The following is a 19,831-nucleotide window of genomic DNA, read 5'->3' as shown; positions in this document are numbered from 1 at the left end:
AGCTGCGGCCGGTTACTGATGGTCACTGCCCAGATTGGGTTGTCATGACACCAGGAGCGCACGGACAGTGAAGGAGGAGGGGGGACAGTAATCCCGGGGGGACAGGGCACCGCCCGGACAACACAGGGGACAACTTCCGGCAGCGCCTCGACTCGATTTCCCCCTGAGGAAGGCGGCAACAAAACCTGACAGGATCCTCTGGCGCCAACTCCTCCCTCCGCCCAATTCCAACTGGATCCTAGTCGCAGCAGAATGAAGGCCGTTAATGGTTTCCCAGCCTGTAATTAATTAGAGAGAAGCGAGAATAGGCGGGACCTCGACCCCACCCCCACATCGCTCCTGATCACACAATTGTCCCCTGACCCCCCCACAACAGCCCAGTTCAACTCCCGCCAGAGAATATTTAATTGTGTCCCCAGTAGGTGGTCTGTGCGGAATTAGATGATGAGGCTGTAGGGGTGGGATGGTAACTGACATCAGTGGGTTGACATCTCGAACAAACGGGAATTCTACCACCTCCAGAACAGGAGGAGAGGGCTGAAAAATAGCCACTCACTCACAGAAGCCTCATCTGTGAGGCTGTAAAGCTTCATAGGACACACAACTAAGGAGTGTGTTAACAGAAGACAAGATGTGAGGGAGAAGGCCAGCACATCTTTTGTTATGATTCCAGATCCAAATATTTAAATACGAAACATTGATACAAACAATAGGCTGCACTTCACTTTTAAATATAAATATTATCTGGGATTGTTAATGCTTGCTTATCAAGTTCGGAGTTCAGAAGCTTCATTTGAAATGAGTTAATCAATAATAAGTCAGTAGTTTCTTTGTGAATTGGGAGGTAAGGTGACTTGTCATTTGATCTGTTTGGCGCTGTGCAAAGATTTTTTTTCAGCTGTGCTGTTTGAGAGGCCAAGAACCAATGTGTGCCATGAGGTTTCTGTTTCTCTTTGCTCTAGCTACAGCTTACATTTACTTGTGATTGCTACCAAAATCATATCTTATAATTCCCTTCATCATTAATCACTTTAATGAAATGCAAAAACAGTTTAGCAAATTTCACATGGCATTTTCTTGATTGTTTTCAGAAGTTAAATTTCGTTCTGTCAACTTGTGTTGAGAAGTAAAACTTTCTGAAAGTTTACTTTTAAACTTTTTATTCAAATGCTTTCCATTTCTCTGAAGTGCACAACTCCCACTTTGAATCTGTTTGAAAATGTCTACTCCTAAAACTGGTGTGGGTGAGTTCACTGTGTGGGATTATGTGGTGTTTGTGCTTATGCTATTAGTTTCTGCACTCATTGGATTGTATCAGGCCTTTAAAGCAAGGCACCAGCAAAGCAATGTCCAGTTTCTGCTGGGCAACAGAGAGCTGAGGGCATTGCCTGTGGCTCTGTCCCTTGCGTCCAGCTTTATGTCTGCAATTACTGTGATTGGGACACCAGCAGAAGTTTACCAGTTTGGGGCCATGTTCTTGATTTTCTGCTTTACATATGCCATCGTGATCACCATCACTGCTGAACTCTTCCTGCCTATATTCTACAGACTCAACATCACCAGTGCTTATGAGGTAAGAACAAAAACTGATTTCCAAACCCATAATCCTCTGTCTTCAAGACTAATTGCATAATGTTGTTTATCTCCACAGCTGTCTCAGCTCCTCTGAAACCTGAATTCATGCCTTGCCTTCATTCCCTCTATACTTGAATAATCTCTCGTGCTCTCCTTGCTAGACTCTTACATTGCATCCTTCATAAATTTGACATCATGTAAAACTGCACTTTGTGTCATAACTCATAACAAGCCTTGTTCGCCCATCATCCAAATACACACTGATCTAAATTAGCTTCTGGTCCTGTAACTGTTCCATATTCACAAGTTCTCATAATTGTTTGGTGGGCGGCACGGTGGCACAGTAGTTAGCACTGCTGCCTCACAGCGCCAGAGACCCGGGTTCAATTCCTGCCTCAGGCGACTGACTGTGTGGAGTTTGCACGTTCTCCCCGTGTCTGTGTGGGTTTCCTCCGGGTACTCCGGTTTCCTCCCACAGTCCAAAGATGTGCAGGTCAGATGAATTGGCCATGCTAAATTGCCCGTAGTGTTCGGTAAGGGGTAGATGTAGATGTAGATAGAGGGGTATGGGTGGGTTACGCTTCGGCGGGGCGGTGTGGACTTGTTGGGCCGAAGAGCCTGTTTCCACACTGTAAGTAATCTAATCTAATCTAATCTAAATCCTTCCATGAATTGGCCAAGTTAAATTGCCCATCATGTTGAGGAATGCGTAGGTTAGATGCATTGGTCAGGGGAAATGTGGATTAATAAGGTAGGGGAATAGGTCTGGGTGGGTTACTTTTTGGAGGGTTGGTATGGACTTGTTGGGTCAACTGACCTGTTTCTACACTGATTCTATGATCACTTCTCTACCTCCTTAACTCCTCCAAAAATACCATCATCTACAATCCCTACACTCCTTTGGCTTTGACTTCTTGTGCACCCTGAACTGGTTTAGTTAATTATTAGTGGCAGAGAAACAGAAGATGTTAGAGAAATGCAGGAGGTCAGGCAGTGAGGCAAACATAATGTTTTGAATCCAGTATGAAATTTAGAACTCAGAACGGTCCAAAGACGAGTTCTACCACACTTGAGCTTTGTTTCTGTCTGTGCAGATTCTGCCAGATGTGGTGAGTTTTCCAGCAGTTTCTGTTTATATTTCAGGCCTCCAGCATTTTGCATTTATGCTGACAGTGCTTTCAGATATCTTGTTCCCAAGTTTTTAAATTCCATCCCGAAACCTTGTCACTGCACTCTCTCCTTTGAGTTAGCCTTTCAGACACTTATTCACTTGTAGGACTTTAATTCGGAACTTGGGTTAGGATATGTAACCAGTGAACAGAAAGCAAGTGGAAATTGTTAACATTTATTGCTAGAAATTATGTAAAAACGCCATCCCATATTCCCAATTCCTTCGCCTCCGCCGCATCTGCACCCAGGAGGACCAATTCCAATACCGAACAACCCAGACGGCCTCCTTCTTCAAAAACCGCAATTTCCCCTCAGACGTGGTTGATGATGCTCTCCACCGCATCTCCTCCACTTCCCGCTCCTCCGCCCTTGAACCCCGCCCCTCCAATTGCCACCAGGACAGAACCCCACTGGTCCTCACCTACCACCCCACCAACCTCCAGATACATCGTATCATCCTTTGTCATTTCTGCCACCTCCAAACAGTCCCCACCACCAGGGATATTTTTTCGCCCCCTCCCCTATCAGCGTTCCGGAAAGACCACTCCCTCCGCGACTCCCTTGTCAGGTCCACGCCCGGCACCTTCCCCTGCAACCGCAAGAAATGCAAAACTTGCGCCCACACCTCCCCCCTCACTTCCCTCCAAGGCCCCAAGTGATCCTTCCATATCCGTCACAAATTCACCTGCACCTCCACACACATCATTTACTGCATCTGCTGCACCTGATGTGGCCTCCTCTACGTTGGGGAGACAGGCCGCCTACTTGCGGAATGTTTCAGAGAACACCTCTGGGGCACCCGCGCCAACCAACCCAACCGTGGCTGAACACTTTAGCCCCCCACTCCGCCAAGGACATGCAAGTCCTTGGCCTCCTCCATCACCAGACCATGGCAACACGACGCCTGGAGGAAGAGCGCCTCATCTTCTGCCTAGGAACCCTCCAACCACAAGGGATGAATGCAGATTTCTCCAGTTTCCTCATTTCCCCTCCCTCTACCTTATCTCAGTCCCAACCCTCGGACTCAGCACCAGCTTCTTGACCTGCAATCTTGTTCCCGAACTCTCCGCCCCCACCCCCTCTCCGGCCTATCACCCTCGCCTTAACCTCCTTCACCTATCGCATTCCCAACGCCCTTCCCCAAGTCCCTCCTCCCTACCTTATATCTTAGTCTGCTTGGTACACCTTCCTCATTCCTGAGGAAGGGCTTATGCCCTAAATGTCGATTCTCCTGCTCCTTGGATGCTGCCTGACCTGCTGCACTTTTCCAGCAGCACATTTTTCAGCTCTGATCTCCAGCATCTGCAGTCCTCACTTTCTCCTAGAAATTATGTATGTAAACATTGTAGAAAAGGGCTTCACGGTTGCCTTCTTCCATCAGGTCTCAATCCCATGTGATCTGCTGTCATCGGGACATGGCTCCTTATGAAAACAATCTGGAGCTCTAAATTGATTATTGTTACATTTAACCCCTTAGTCTGCAAAATATCTTTAAATTTGCGTTCAATCCTTGTCTGATGATGATCCTGTGAATCATGCAGTACATTCTATAACATAAGTTTTAAATAAAGATGAGTAGGATTCCTTTTATTTCAAAAGAAGTGTTTGCATCATGCCCTCCAGGACTTCAGTATGCTCCAACCTATTTTGTAGCCAAATTAATATTTTTGAGTTGTAATCACTGCTGTTGTGCTGACTTCGCAGCCAAGTTCTTCACAATAAATTCCCACAAACACCAATGGCATACATGATCAAAAAGTTTAAAAAAAAAGATAGGAAGATAAAAAGAAGCCATTTCTATTGTTGGGGAGTTCAAAACGACGCATCATAACCTTACAATTAACAAAGTATTCCAGGTGCTCCGGTTTTGTCCCACATGTGCAGGTTAGGTGAATTGGCAATGCTAAATTGCCCATTGTGTTCAGGGATGTGTCGGTTAGGTGCAGTAGTCAAGGGTAAATACAGGAGGGGCAACACTGTGGCTCAGTGATTAGCACTGCCACCTCACAGCGCCAGGGACCTGGGTTTGATTTCAGTCTCGAGTGACTGTATGTGTGGAGTTTGCACATTCTCCCCGTGTCTGTGTGGGTTTCCTCTGGGTGTTCCGGTTTCTTCCCACAGTCCAAAGATGTGCAGGTTAGGTGAATTGGCCATGGTAAATTGCTCATATTGTTCAGGGATGTGTAGGTTAGGTGCATTAGTTAGGGGTCAATATAGGGTAGGGGGATTGGGTCTGGATGGGTTACTGTTTGGAGGGTCGGTGTGGACTTGTTGGACTGAAGGGCCTGTTTCCACACTGTGGGGAATCTAGGGATTCTGTGTCAGATGATACAAAAGACAAAATACGGAAGTTTTCTATGAAGGGGAGATCAGGAATTTCTGCTGAGGAAAACATTATTTGATGTACCTGTGCTTCCCCAGCATAGATGCCATAAAAATCCATGCTAATTCTTAGACAAGTAAAATCATCAGAGCAACTCTCTTCGATAATGCACTGTCATTAATTCTGTGCATGCTCTGTTTCCCTATTGAAAGCAGTATTCAGTAAAAAAAAGGTCAGACCTGCTGAACACAAAACACTTTGAAATTGATCAATGTTATAACATTATAACATTGATCAATTTTTACATAAGATACAGAACAAAATGGGCAATGTGGCTGTAAATGCTGCTCCTTTTTTGATTTCCTCGAATTCTAGGAGCAGTAATTACTTTTATAAGCTGTTGCATTGTTTTGGAACTTCAGGGGGAAACTGGCAGGGAGATTTGCTGGAGCTGCCCGGGAGAATTTAGAGTAGTAAAGGGGGCTGGGGAAATAGTGACAAAAGAGATCAGTCTGAGACTGGTACAGTTGGGAAAAGGAGCAAGTCAAACAGTCAGGAACAAATTGGAGGAAGGCCAATTTTGACAATATTAGGCAAGAATAATCAAAAGTTGATGTGGGTGCAGAGGGTGGGTGGTTGGCAGATGTTCACAGGTGAAGGGATAACCGGATAATGGGAAGACTTTAAAAATGAGATAATAAGAGTCCAGAGACAGCATGTTCCTGTTAGGGTGAAGGGCAAGGCTGGTAGGTGTAGGGAATGCTGAATAACTAGAGAAATTGAAGGTTTCGGTCAAGATAAAGAAGGAAGCCTATGTCAGGTATAGACAGCAGAGATCGAGTAAATGCCTAGAAGACTAGAAAGGCTGTAGGAGTATACTTAAAGAGAGGAATCAGGAGGGCAAAAATGGGACATGAGATAGCTTTGGCAAAAAAGGAAAATCCAAATAGACTTTATAAATACATTAAGGACAAAAGGGTAACTAGGGAGAGAATAGGATCCTTCAAAGATCAGCAAGGCAGCCTCTGTGTGGATGGGGGAGATACTAAATGAGTACTTTGCATCAGTGTTTATTGGGGAGAAGGACTTAGAAGATATAAAACTTGAATAAATACATTGTGGCATCTTGAAAAATGTTGATATTACAGACGAGGTGTTGCTGGACATCTTGAAACACACAAAGTTGGATAAATCCCCAGGACCTGATCAGGTGTACCCCAGAATGCTGTGGGAAGCCAGGGAAGTGATTGCTGGGCCCTTTGCCAACATACTTGTATCAGCGATTATCACAGGAGACGGATAATGCCAGAAGACTGAAGGCTGACTAAAGTGTTGCCACTATTTAAAAAAAGGTGATGAGGAAAAGCCAGGGAACTGTAGACTGGTGAGCCTAACATCAGTATTGGGCAAGTTGTTGGAGGGAATCCTGAGTATTTAGAAAGGCAAGGACTAATTAGGGATAGTCAACATGGCTTTGTTTGTGGCAAATTGTGTCTCACTAATTTGAGTTTTTTTGAGGAAGTATCGCTGTGGATTGGTGAGGATGGAGCTGTGGGCAAAAGAGAGGCAAAAGTAGACATTGGGCCACTGGAAAATGATGCTGGATTAGTAATAATGGGGAGTAAAGACATGGCTGAAGAACTGAATATGTACTTTATGTCAGAATGCAAACAGCGGAAGACATGAGTAATATCCCAAAAATTTAACAGATTCAAATGGCAGAGGTGAGTACAGTGACCATCACTGAGGGGAAGGTGCTAGAGTGCTAAGGGTCTAGCAAGTGAATAAATTGACTGGACCAAACAGGCTACACCGAGAGTTCTGAAGGAGATAGCTGAAGTGATAGTGGAGGCTTCAGTAAGATCTTTCAGGTATCACTGGAGTCAGGGAGCGTCCCAAAGGACTGGAAAACTACTAATTTAACCCTTGTTTAAGAAGGAATCAAGTCAAAAAAATGGGTAATTATAGGCTGATTAGCCTGACCTCAGTCATTGGTAAGACTTTGAAGTCCATTGTGAAGGTTGAGATTCTGAATACTTGGAAATGGATGGTAAAATAGGTCTCATTAAGGGGAGGTCACGCCTGACAAATCTGTTAGAATTTTTTGTGAAGGTAACGAGCAGGTTAGACCAAGGAAAGCTAATGGACGTTATCTATCTGGACTTCCTGAAGGCCTTTAATAAAGTGCTGCACAGGAGGCTGCTGAGTAAGAGAAGGGCCCATGGTGTTAGAGGCCAGGTACTAGCTTGGATAGAAGATTGGCTGTCTGGCACAAAGCAGAGAATAGGGATAAAAGGGTCCGTCTCAGGATGGAAGCCAGTGACTAGTGGTGTTTCACAAGGGTTGGTGTTGGGACTACAACTTTTCACTTTATACATTAATGGTCTGGATGAAGGAACTGAGGACATCCTGACAAAGTTTGTAGATGACACACAGATAATTGGAAGGGTAGGTCATATTGGGGAGGCTGCAGAAAAATTTGGACAGCTTAGGAGAGTCGGCAAAGCAATGGCAGATGAAATGCAACATGGAAAGTATGAAGTCATACATTTTGGTAGGAAGAATAGAGGCATGGACTATTTTCTAAATGGGAAGAAAATTCAGAAATCTGAAGTGCTAAAAGAACTTGGGAGTCCTAGTCCAGGATTCCCTTAAGGCAAACTTGCAGGTTGAGTCGGTAGTTCAGAAGGCAAATGCAATGTCATCATTCATCTCGAGAGGACTAGAATATAAATGCAGGGGATGTACTTCTGAGGCTTTAAAAGGTTCTCATCAGACTACATTTAGAGTATTGTGAGCAATTTTGGGCCCTATACCTCAGGAAGCATATATTGACCCTGGAGCAGGTTCACAAAAATGATCCCAGGAGTGAAAAGCTTAACATATGAGGAACGCATGCGGACTCTGGCACTATACTCAATGGAATTTAGAAAGGTGAAGGGGGATCTGATTGAAACTTTGAGGATTGAACAACCTGGACGCAGTGGACGTTGGATGTTTCCATTGGCAGGTGCGATGAGGACTCGAGGGCACAGCCTTAGAGTAAAGGGAAGACCTTTTGGAATGGAGATAAGGAGAAACTTCTTTCGGCAGAGAGTGGTGGAGGCCAGAACATTGAGTATATTTGCAACAGCGATAGATAAGTTCCTGATTGCCAATGAGAACAAAGATTATGAGAAGAAAGCAGGAAAATGGGGTTCAAAAGCCTATTAGCCATGATCTCGATGGGCCAAATGTCTTAATTTCTGCTCCAATGTCTTATGGTTTTATGGATGTGATCTAAATGGACTTCAGTAAGGAGTTCTGCAAGGTTACTCATGATAGGCTGGTTAACAATGTTAGATCACATGGAGAACTAGCCATTCGGATACAGAACTGGCTTGATGGTAGTGGAGGGTTGATTTTCAGACTGGAGGCCTGTGACCAATAGAGTGCCACTAGGATCGGTGCTGGTTCCACTGCTTTTCATCATTTATATAAATAATTTGGATGTGAAGATAGGAGGTATATCTAGTATGTTTGCAGGTGACATGAAAATTGGAGATGTGGTGGACAGTGAACAAAGTTACCTCAGACTACAATGGGACCTTGATCAGATGGGCCAATGGACACAGGAGTGGCAGATGGAGTTTAATTTAGATAAGTGTGTAGTGCTGCATTTTGGAAAGGCAAATCAGGGCAGGACTTATACACTTCATGGTAAGGACATGGGGAGTGTTGCTGAACAAAGAGACCTTGGAGTGCAGGTTCATAGTTCCTTGAAATTGGTGTCGCAGGTAAATAGGATAGCGAAGAAGGCGTTCCTTTATTGGTCAGAATATTGAGTACCAGAGTTGGGAGGTCATATTGTGGCTGTACAGGACGTAGGTTACACCATTTTTGGAGTATTGCATGCAATTCTGGTCTCCCTGATATAGGAAGGATATTGTGAAAGTTGAGAAGATTCAGAAAAGATTTACAGAGATGTTGCCAAGGGGTGGAGGATTTGAGCAATAGCTGAATACACTGGGGCTGTTTTCACTAGAAGGTTGGAGGCTGAGGGGTGACTTTACAGAGGTTTATAAAATTATGAGGGCCATGGATAGGGTAAATGGACAAGGTGTTTTCCCTGGGATGGGGGAGTCCAGAACTTGAGGACATAGGTTTAAGGTGAGAGGGGAAAGATATAAAAGGGACCTGAGGGACAACTCTTTTCACGCAGAAGGTGGTGAGTATATGGAATGAGCAGCCAGTGAAATGGTGGCAGCTGGTACAATTGCAACATTTCAAAGGTATCTGGATGGTTATATGATTAGGAAGGGTTTAGAGAGATGTGAGCCAATTGATGGCAAATGGGACTAAATTAATTTAGGATATCTGATCGGCATGGATGAGTTGGACTGAGGGTCTGTTTCCATGCTGTGCATCAGTATGACTTTGAAATCTGAAATACTCAGAGTGAACAAATACTTTATATTGTCAGTCTGTGCTTTCAATGGTGAAGTCCGCTGAATTTATGTAGATAGGTGAACACTGGTCACTTAGAGGAGGAATTGGGGAGTTCCTAGAACTTGTTTAATTGCTTTCCAATAAATATCACATCCTTCAGTGAGGACTGAGACAAATGGTCGCAGAAATTGAGTGGAAGGAAACTATGAAACTGAACTCCAATCAGCTCAATTCTCTTGTCACTGAATTAATTCACAAATAATGTGCCATTAAAGATCACCAACTTTAGCCAAACATAAAACGGATATTCATTCTGAAGCCAATTCATGACAATAGCTTGGACTTTATACAGCACAGACTGTTTGTTGCAAAACAAGTCACAACATATTTCAAAGAAGGTGTCCCATACAAAATTTGATATCAAGCCACAGAATTAGTTTTTAGGATAGGTGATAAGATGCTTAGATCAAAGTGATAGGTTTTAAGGATGACTCGAAGGAAAGATGACAGATTGAGAGGTGTAAAGACGGAATTCCAGAGCGTGGGACCTAGGCAGCTCCAGTCACTATTATGGGACCAACTAAAATTGGGGTTGCTGAAGTGGCTGGAATTGGAGGAATATAGAGATCTTATATAGTTGCAGGTGCGGAGGAGTTCCAGAGATTGGGAGATATGAGTCCATTGGAAGTATCAGCAAACAAGAATTTCAAATGACATCACCGCCAGATTGGAAACCAATAAGGTAGCTCAATGAGCAGAAGGAAGGTGGATGAATGGGTGTGAATTAGAAAAATGGCAGCAGACAACACTATAAACTCCTGTATGGAAGTTGAAAGGCAGACCTTTTAGAACAGTATTGGAATTGTACAGTCTAAAGCTGACAAAGATATGAGATGAGATGACAAAGATGAGATGAGGAAGTTAAAAAGACAGATGACGTTGTGGAAATGAAACTACACAGTATTGATAATGGAAAGAAAATTCCAGTTCAATCTCAGACAGCTTTCAGAAAGAGGAATGGAGTTTGTGGTGAGGGAAAAGAGCTTATTGGGAAAAGATTTACTGCATGTTATTTCTAATTGAGCTCAATGCCAAGAAACAAGTCAGTTAATGTCCAAAGAATAGATGTGACTGGAAAAGACAACTTAGGTGATTGAAATGATTTACCCTATAATCTAAAGTGAAAAATGTGGATCCATGATGTGCAGGTTAGGTGGGTTGGCCATGGGAACTATGGGTGGGTCTGGGTGGGATGCTCTTCAGACAGTCGGTACAGCCTCAATGGGCCGAAAGGCCTTCATTCAGGAATTCTTTAAATTAGTCCTTACTGTCTTTTCATTTTTGCTAATAGGTTTTAACTTTAATTTCTTTGTGTTAATTTGATTTTTTTATTTGCTGAGCTCACAGCATGGTCAAAATAACGATTTGGTGATAAAATCATGGAAAGTTGATAATAATATGTAGGTCAGTATTCTGTCAAGTCAACTTCAATGCAGCTCAGGTCTAAGATGGTGTTTGTTGTATTATTCAATATTCTCAAGAAGGCACTACACTTTTAAGCATGTGATGTTCTCATGTAAGAGGTCTACTTTTTACTCTCTGTTCATTCACTCAGCAATTAAGCAGTCAGCCAGTCTGCTAGTTAATTTGTCAGCTAATTAACAATGTATACAATATAACAGTTATCTAAGAAGCATTCAACTTAGACTGGTTGTAGAATTCTGAGAGATCACAGTCTATGTCATTATTTATTAATAAGCTTCCAGAGATATGACTCAATATGAACCTACTCTGTGGTATGTTACATTGGCTATCATATAGAAAACCACAAGGAGCACATCAGTGATGATGCTGCCCACAGCAGAGAAGATTACAGGAGCCCTCAACTTTTTTGCTGGAACTTTCTTTTCAGCCAAGTATGGGGTTGATTTTGGGATTTTCCAAAGGAGGGCTAGCAGATTTACAGAGCTGGGCATTGATTCCTAGCTCAGCTAGTATAAAGATTTTATTTCCCTTTCCCCTGAATAACAAGAGTAACCCCCACAAAGTCACTCAGTACTACCACAATTGTCAAAGAGGGTATCCATCAGAGCTGTAGTTTTCTTGGCCTCCATAATTAGGTCTCCTAAAAATTGAGATTCTTTATTTCCTGACAGTCAGAATCTGTGTAATTATGCTGGTGCGCACAATGTTTGGTGTGAGATAAGTGTCAGTCTGCAGCACCATCATTGGTCAGTCCCTACTTTCTCCATTAGGTTGGCAAATGATAAAGGAGTAAGCTCACTCATTCATGAGTAGGTTCGAAGGGAAAACTCTTCATAATCATGAGTCAGGACTTGGTTATATTTGACAGAAGAGGGAAATTTCCTGCAGATCCCATTCTCTCTTACTATGGCAGCAATATGTAAGATCCTGGATTAAATGCAGAACCGTTGTAAATGTAAGTTACTCGACACTGACTGTTTTTCTCTCTCCAGTATTTAAATTTGAGGTACAACAAAATAGCACGATACATTGGGACCTCTTTCTTCGTCACTCAAACTGTGAGTATCAAATCTTTCACCATACCAAGATACTTCCAAGATACTTGAGTTTTACGTTGTTTGTTAGTGAAGAAGAAAAAAATCCAACTGAGGTTCCAAAACTTCCTGCCTTTATCTAATAGCCTATGGACACTATGAAGGTTCATTCACAAAGATCAACAATTTGTTCAACATACCAAGAGACCGATAGATTGGACTAGCATCTTAGTGAGAAACTGGACATAAATATATTCAAATTTCAGGTCTCTCACCTCCAGCACTGAGCCTAAAGCACAAGCAAGGAGACTTAACTAATTTCATCAGCTGTGTGAAGTTGTTAATTTAATATCAAATATGGATGTGCTTAACATTATTGATTAATGATATAGTTTTTTTTGACAGGTGTTGTACACTGGGATTGTTATTTATGCTCCTGCACTAGCATTGAATCAGGGTAAGTACAAGTTAACATTCCTTCCACAGTTATTAAACCAGTACTATACAGTCAAGCCCTAAATTTTCCCTGCAGACAAACATTTTATCTCTCTGTGATCCAATTTAAATTAGCTGCTTTCTCTTATGAAGAATGCGGTAGTTAGAGGAGGAAGAAGCTCTTGCAGTATAGTGATGGTGTCCCTGCCTCTAAGCTAGGAGGCCTGGGTTCAATTTCCACTTGTTCCAGAGGTGTGTCATAATAGCCGTGAGTCTGTTGATTAGAAAACACTTAAATTAAAAGTAGTTAATTAGTTAAAGGAGGGACTGAAGAATTTATAAGGGAATGTATAGGGTTGCAAGAAATCCATTTAAACGACAGTGACCAGTTGTCTATTTTGGAGAGCTGAAGCCAATGATTGTTATTCATTTCAAGTAGTCTCAAATGCCAGATGTTGGTTCCTCCTTGTCAACATCTACCATTCCCTGGTAATGTGCATCATCATCTCCTGTGGGAGGATGCCCATTGTTAAGTGGTTGCTGCAGTCTCCAGCTCCTGGACTGCATTAGGAATGAAAGAATTTGGATGAGAAATTTCAATATGCTGGTGGCCACATGATATGACAACATTTGCTTGTTAATTACTTCCAGCTGCTATAGTAAAGTAGTATTTTCTTATAATTGCACAAGCAATTGACATTCATTTACACTCCCTAATGTAATAAAATTCTGTCTTATTCAAATCTGCCTTTCTCTCCAGCAAGTTTTAACATCACTACATATTCACAAAGTCTGATATACAGCCAAGATGAATACCACGTTCAATAATTAATCTGTGCTTTATAATAGCAATTAAATATTAGTTATTCAGGTAACATTAAAATTGTGGGTCAGATTATCATTAAGGAGTTTAAGAAAAGATTCTGTTATATTTTCATTTCTGCAACTTTTGCTTCCTCTGTTATCAGAAATGTTGGACAGAATCTTCTGCTCCCAGAGGTGATGAGCTTGGATGTGGGAAGGGGAGTTTGTTAAGCAGAGTGGTATCATACTCACACCCTGCTCCTTCTTCCCTCCATCAGAATTAAAGTTTGGAAGGGAAAGCCTAGAGTCAGCCTTCCAGTTCTGCCACTGATTAAGACCTTTCAAAGGCTATTTAACAGCACATTATAGGCTTTACTCCACTACCCTAAAATTAACCCAGCTGTGAGTATGGCAGTCACCATGTGGGGTGCATAATCATTTCTACCCTTTGCAAAGCTTGTGACGGGGATGAGGATTTTTCTCAATTTAAATTAAGTGCTTGATTTAGGGACTGGATGCTACTCAGGCAGCTTTCAGCTGCCCTTGTTTCTGACTGCTCACTCGCTCTCTTTCCCTCTCTCTCTCCCTCTATCCAAGGAATTCAGCATCCTTGTTCCTCTTCAATTTTTTTGTCCTTTTTTTTCTTTCACGATTTTATTTGTTTTAGCTCTTTCACCCTGCCTTGCTCTTTTATTTCCTGTTTCTATATCAGTTTCAATTAGCTTTTTGTTTTCCATCTAGTTCTGTATCATACTGTATACCATCTTGCTGCTTGCTTCTCTCAACATATCTGCATTACTAATCTTTCAATGTGTTTCACATAATATTTCTTTCACCTCTCTCTTTTGTTCTGTCACGATCCATGTCTCTGTATCACTCTGTAATCAAAGTGCAAAGATAGGAAATCAATGTCATTTTCCTCTTAATCCACTCATCGGCATTAATTTACTTAAATACCCCGCTAGCTTTCTTGTGGCCTCTGGCATAGGCACTGATTCATTCCTACTTTTGGAACTATGTCTAATTTATAAGGTCATTTATACTTTTATATGTTAAATTATTCCTGTGTAAAAGAACATTCATTTTTTCCACTTAAGTTTCAATAACTTTTGCTTTTATCAGTAACTGGATTTGATCTCTGGGGTGTTCTTGTTGCAACTGGTCTTGTCTGCACCTTTTACTGTACTCTGGTAAGTTTAATCTGATTATATTTACATTTATATATGTGTGTTAGTGTATATGTCTCTCTGTGTGTTGCTGCAGGTAGACCACATGGATACATTTGGCTGTGTTTGTACAAATTTTTTCTGGGAATGTATCTTGATGCAAATTGTAAACCAAGTGTGGGAAACAGATTCTGAAGCAGGTGAATTGGTACAGATGGATTAATATAGGTGTGTCATTATGGATATCTTCAAATCTGTCACTATCCCCACAGTATAAACTCCTCACCCCTATATCCTTGCATACTACTTTTCCATATCTAACATCCCTTTTCTCTCTAAAGTCCATGAATGAATTGTTATCTCCCAATTACCTGCCCATTTTCCTCATAACTCTCAAGTTTGAGACCCTGCAACCAGATGTCCACCTTTGTTCTGTGACGCTTATCATCTTTCTTGACCTGCCTCAAGCCTTTGACACAGCTGATCACACCAACTCCTCCTGATGTCTCTCCATTGCTGCCAGCTGTGTGGGACTCTGCCCACCTAGTCTCATCCTTTGCTACCTGATTAGAGACACTACATTGCCTGTATTGGGGTAGTTTTTCCCTGTGCCTGCTCCATTACCTCTTGAGTCTCCTTAAGATGCATGCTATGTTCATCATCAACTTTTCTTTGTTCCTGCCACAACCCTGTATCCTTCATCAACTGATCTCTCTGTATGGCAATCTAAGGAAGCAGCTCCAGACTGTTTGCAACTTTGGTGTCGTATTTGATCCCAAGATTAATTTTCCATTACCTTTAAGACCATAAAATGTAGGTGCAGAAATAGGCCTTCCAGACCATTGAGTCTGCTGTGAAAACTATCAAAGATTCATACCCTCTGAGAGAGAAAATTCCTCCTCATTTACTCTGAGATTATGCCGTCTGGTCGTAGACTCTCCCAGAAGTAGAAACAACCTTTCCGCATCTACCCTGTCAAGTTCACTAAGAATCTTGTATGTTTTAATAAGGTTGCCTTTCATTTTTCTAAATTCTAATGAACACACACTCACCCTATTGTACCTCTCCTCATAAGACAGTCCCTCCATATCTGATATCAGTTTTGAGCACCTGCCTTGGATGGCCTCTATTGCCCATTTATCTTCCTTTAGATATGAGACCTAAAAGCTGATCTTTGGTTGAAATAATCATTATTTTTGTTCAATCAGAATTGACTGTTCTCATGTATTTCTGGCCAATGTCCACACTCTTTCCCCCCCCCAACCCACCCAACTGTAAATTTCAGGTCATACAACACTCTGCTGAGCTTGCCGCAACTCTCACTAATCTCCATTTCACAATCACCCTATGCTCACTGATCTATAATGTCTCCCAGTGAACTGAAGCCTTGATATTAAAATTCTCATTTTCATTTTGAATACAAACACATGAATCAGGAGCAGGAGTGGGCCAATAGCCTGCTCTGTTATTTAACCATTTAGCAAGTCATGCACCTCTGTCTCTGTGCATCTTAGAACTCTGCAGTACTCGCCATTTAGATAATATTCTCTTGCCAAAATGGATAACTTTGTTTTCCCATATTATTCTCCATTTGTCATATCCTTACCTACTCCTTTTTGTAACCATTTTTCCTCTTTGCTACTTAATGTCCTACCTATCTTTGTGTTTACAGTAAATTTGGCAAACACAGTTATATAAATAGTCGAGTTCCAGCACCAATCCCTGTAATATCGCACTTGTTACATCTTGTCAAACTGAAGAAGATCTGTTTTTACCTGGTCTGCTTCCTATTGATCAAAGATTTATCCATGCCAGGATGTTACTTGCTACATCACAAGCTTTTATGTTCTGCAATATTCTTTGAGATGGCACCTTATTAAATGCCTTCTGGAAAAAGTACAGTGCAACCATTGGTTCCCTTTATGCACAGCACATGTCACATCCTCATTTACCTCCAAGAGGTAGGTCAAACATAATATCTCTTTTGCAAAACTATGTTGGATTTTCTTGATTACCTTGAGCTTATCCAAGTGCTCTGTTTTAACTTTGTTAAGCATAGTTTTGAACATATTTCTTGTGACAGATGTTAAGCTAACTGCTGTGTAGTTTTCTGCTTTTTGAATTATTCTGCTTTGAATTAAGGAGTTTCAGTCACTATCTTCCAATCTAATGAGATCATCCCTGAATCAAGGGAATTTCGGCACACTAAAACCAATGCATCAACCTATGACCAGCCATTTTTTAAAGACTCTGAAATGAAGTCCATTAGGACCTGGGCACTTGTCAGCCCACAGCTCCAGCAATTGACTCAATACCCCCTGTCTCATGATGATTATTTTCCTGAATTCCTTCATCCCACCCATTTCCTGATTAATCACTGCTTCTGGGATGTTATTTATATCCTTGAATGTGAAGACTAATGCAAAATATCTGTTCAGCAAATTTACCGTTTCCATCATCAACTCATCTGTTCCACTTAGGAAGAATGCTCTTGCTCTCAAGGGAGAGCAGCGAAGATTTACCAGGCTGATTCTGGGTATGGCGGGACTGACTTATGAGGAGAGTTTGATTAGGTTAGGATTGTTTTCACTGAAATTCAGGTGAATGAGGGGGGATCTCAGACTTATGAAATTCTAACAGGACGAGACTGGTAGGGAGGATGTTCCTGATGATGGGTGTCACCAGAACCAGGGTCAAAGTCTGCGGATTCAGGACAGACCATTTAGGATGGAGATGAGGAGCCATTTTTTTCACCCAAAGAGTGGTGAGCCTGTAGAATTCATTATCACAGGAAGTTGATGGCAAAACATTGCATGTATTCAAGAGGCGGCTAGATATACCATTTGGGGCAAATGTGATCAAAAGTAATGAGGAGAAAACAGGATTAAGCTATTGAGTTGGATGATCAGCCATGACCTGATGAATGATGGAGCAGGCTTAAGGGCCGATTGGTTTTCTTCTGCTCCTATCTTCTGTGTTTCTATAGGACCAGTGCTCACTTTGTTAACTTTTTTAAATACTTAAGAACATTCTTAACATTTTTTATATTTCTGGTTAGCCTTTTATATTCACAATTTCTCCTCTTTGTTATCTTTTGGATATTCTCTACTGTTTTTACATTCTCTAATCTTCTGATGTGCTACCTCTCTTTACATAATTATCTGATTATTCTTTTTGTTTTTGAAATAACAGCACAGAGGCCAGTTTCCCATCACCAAGTCACCCTTTATTTACATGGGCTCTGATCAGCCAGCTCAGAGCCAGCCCCTAGGATCAGGAGACTCTCTGAATCTCCTGTTTTATATCTGTCAGCCGGTGCTCCCAAATTGGCCAGGGCTAACAGCCCCAGTCATGAATCTCATAGTCAATGAGATCCAGCTTGCCCTGGGTCCAATCACTGCACTTTGGTACTATCTTTAACACTTCCAATTAACTGTGGTTGGTGCGTCTGTCCTTTTGGAATTTTTCTTACTTATTGGAATGTATCTATTCAGCGTACTCTGAAATATCTCCTTAAATGTCTTTCATTGTATCACTGTTAAATTATCCTTCAATCTACTTTGCCAGTTCAGTGTAGCAACTATGTTTTCATGCCCTCATAATTGGCCTTAATTAGGTTTTATGAAAAGAATCTTGGGCCCAATCCCCTCAGCCTTAAACTGAATGTAACATTCAATCATATTGCATTCAATGCTGCTTCACTGTCAGATCATTAACACCAGTTCCATTGTAACCTGGTGTCTGGTTGGCTCCATGTTGTTCCAAAAATTCCATCCTGAAAACAGTTTTGAACTCCTCATGTTATGGAGCAGACCAGATTGCCACAACAACAATCCCCCAATCCTTCCCTGCCATGGCCATGTATTGTAAGTATTGTCGAGACCCTAACTTTTATATTATTTAAAAGCAAATGTGAAATGCTGTGTTCCTGATGTGACTTGCTTGGTCCACCACTGGGTTTTAATCTAAATACACTTTATTCTTACAACACAGTTAAACTACAAATGAAAAGAAGAACTGGCATAACTTTAATTCTATTGAAATACTTAACAAGATAATAATTACCAACTGTTCCAATATATGCAACATCCCATAATCACATCCCTGGTAATGTAATTTAGCAAAACAGTTTTACTTCCACAGGCTGTCTTCTCACTTTAGTAGCAGAGAGAGAGCTCTACCTGTTAGTTCCAGCAGTCAGTGAGCAGAAACTTTCTCACCAATTGAAAGCAAAACTGAAAACCTACTTGGCACTGTGTGAACCCTGATGCTTCCCACTCATTTTTTTTTGTCTCATTTAAAAGAATGACCCAGGGTTAATTCCAAGCTGTTTACCAACTGTTTGTCTGAAGGAGACATTCAGGCAACATCTCTCTTCAAAGCAACACATCTCTCTTAAAGGCATAGTGCCATCATACTCATCTGGGCTAGCTTTGCCCATCTGACTTCCCAAATTGATATGTTGATTCATATCTCCAAAGGTTATCACCATGTCATTCTGACAAGCTCTCACTATCTCTTCTTTTATGCTCTCCACCCTACTGTGCTGTTATTGTTAGTAATCAGTGCATTACTCCCATCTTGCCTTCTCTACCAAAACTATTTATAGATCTTGGTTTCCTGGAAGTAGGCCTTTACTCTCTATTGTATTAACACATCATTATGTAACAGAGCCTTTCCTTATCTTTTTCTACTGATCAAGCATTCCTAGGTGTCCTGTGTCCTTCTAGATTCAGTCCTAATACTATTATCTTGCAATCATGTATCTCTAGTGGCTACCAGATCATAACTATTCATTTCTATCTATTTTCTCAGTTCATCATTTTTGTTTTGATGTTATATACATTCAGATACAATGCCTTCAATTTTATTCTTTCATTCTGTTTGTAAATTTTAGTTTTATCTGTTGGCTGACTCTGAGATTCACACACTCTCACTGTCTTCAGTGCTGGAATTCTCTCCCTCAGGGTATTGTGAGTTAATCTACAACACACGGAGTGCAGCAGTTCAAGAAAGTAGCTCACTATCACCTTCCCAAGTGTAACTAAGGATGGGCAATAGCTAGCAACATGCACATCCCAGGGGTTTAAAACAAAGTCAGCTCATAAGTTAATAAACAGGGAGAAAGCTGATCATGAAAGTAAACTGATTAAGAATATAAAATTAAACATCAAGAGCTTCAATGATGTATGAAAAGAGTAGCTAAAGTAAGTGAGAGATCCATGGAGGATGCAACTGGGGCATTAGTAATGGGGAACAGGGAACCGGAAATAGTTTAAACCAATAGTTTGCATTTGTCTTCATAGTGGAGTAGATATGCAAAGTCCGATTGGGAGGAAGTATTGTATTACGGTCTTGACCATGAAGGAAAAAGTATCTGACAAATTACTAGGACTCAAGGCAGACCAGGA

At 41.4% G+C, this 19,831-nt stretch overlaps 1 protein-coding gene across 1 annotated transcript in view; it reads left to right on the top strand.

Annotated features, from left to right (window-relative positions):
* Positions 1-19,831, top strand: part of LOC140467218 (sodium-coupled monocarboxylate transporter 1-like) — a 92,301-nt gene continuing 72,470 nt past the window's right edge. The window contains exons 1-4 of the mRNA XM_072563441.1: positions 1-1,573; positions 11,974-12,039; positions 12,421-12,472; positions 14,377-14,444. Of these exons, the coding sequence (XP_072419542.1) occupies positions 1,220-1,573; positions 11,974-12,039; positions 12,421-12,472; positions 14,377-14,444 (540 nt within the window). The 5' untranslated portion in view covers positions 1-1,219. The remainder of the gene's footprint in view (positions 1,574-11,973; positions 12,040-12,420; positions 12,473-14,376; positions 14,445-19,831) is intronic.

This window comes from Chiloscyllium punctatum, chromosome 45 (assembly GCF_047496795.1).
Source record: "Chiloscyllium punctatum isolate Juve2018m chromosome 45, sChiPun1.3, whole genome shotgun sequence".
Taxonomy (NCBI): domain Eukaryota; kingdom Metazoa; phylum Chordata; class Chondrichthyes; order Orectolobiformes; family Hemiscylliidae; genus Chiloscyllium; species Chiloscyllium punctatum.
This window is presented reverse-complemented; position numbering and strand designations above follow the sequence as displayed.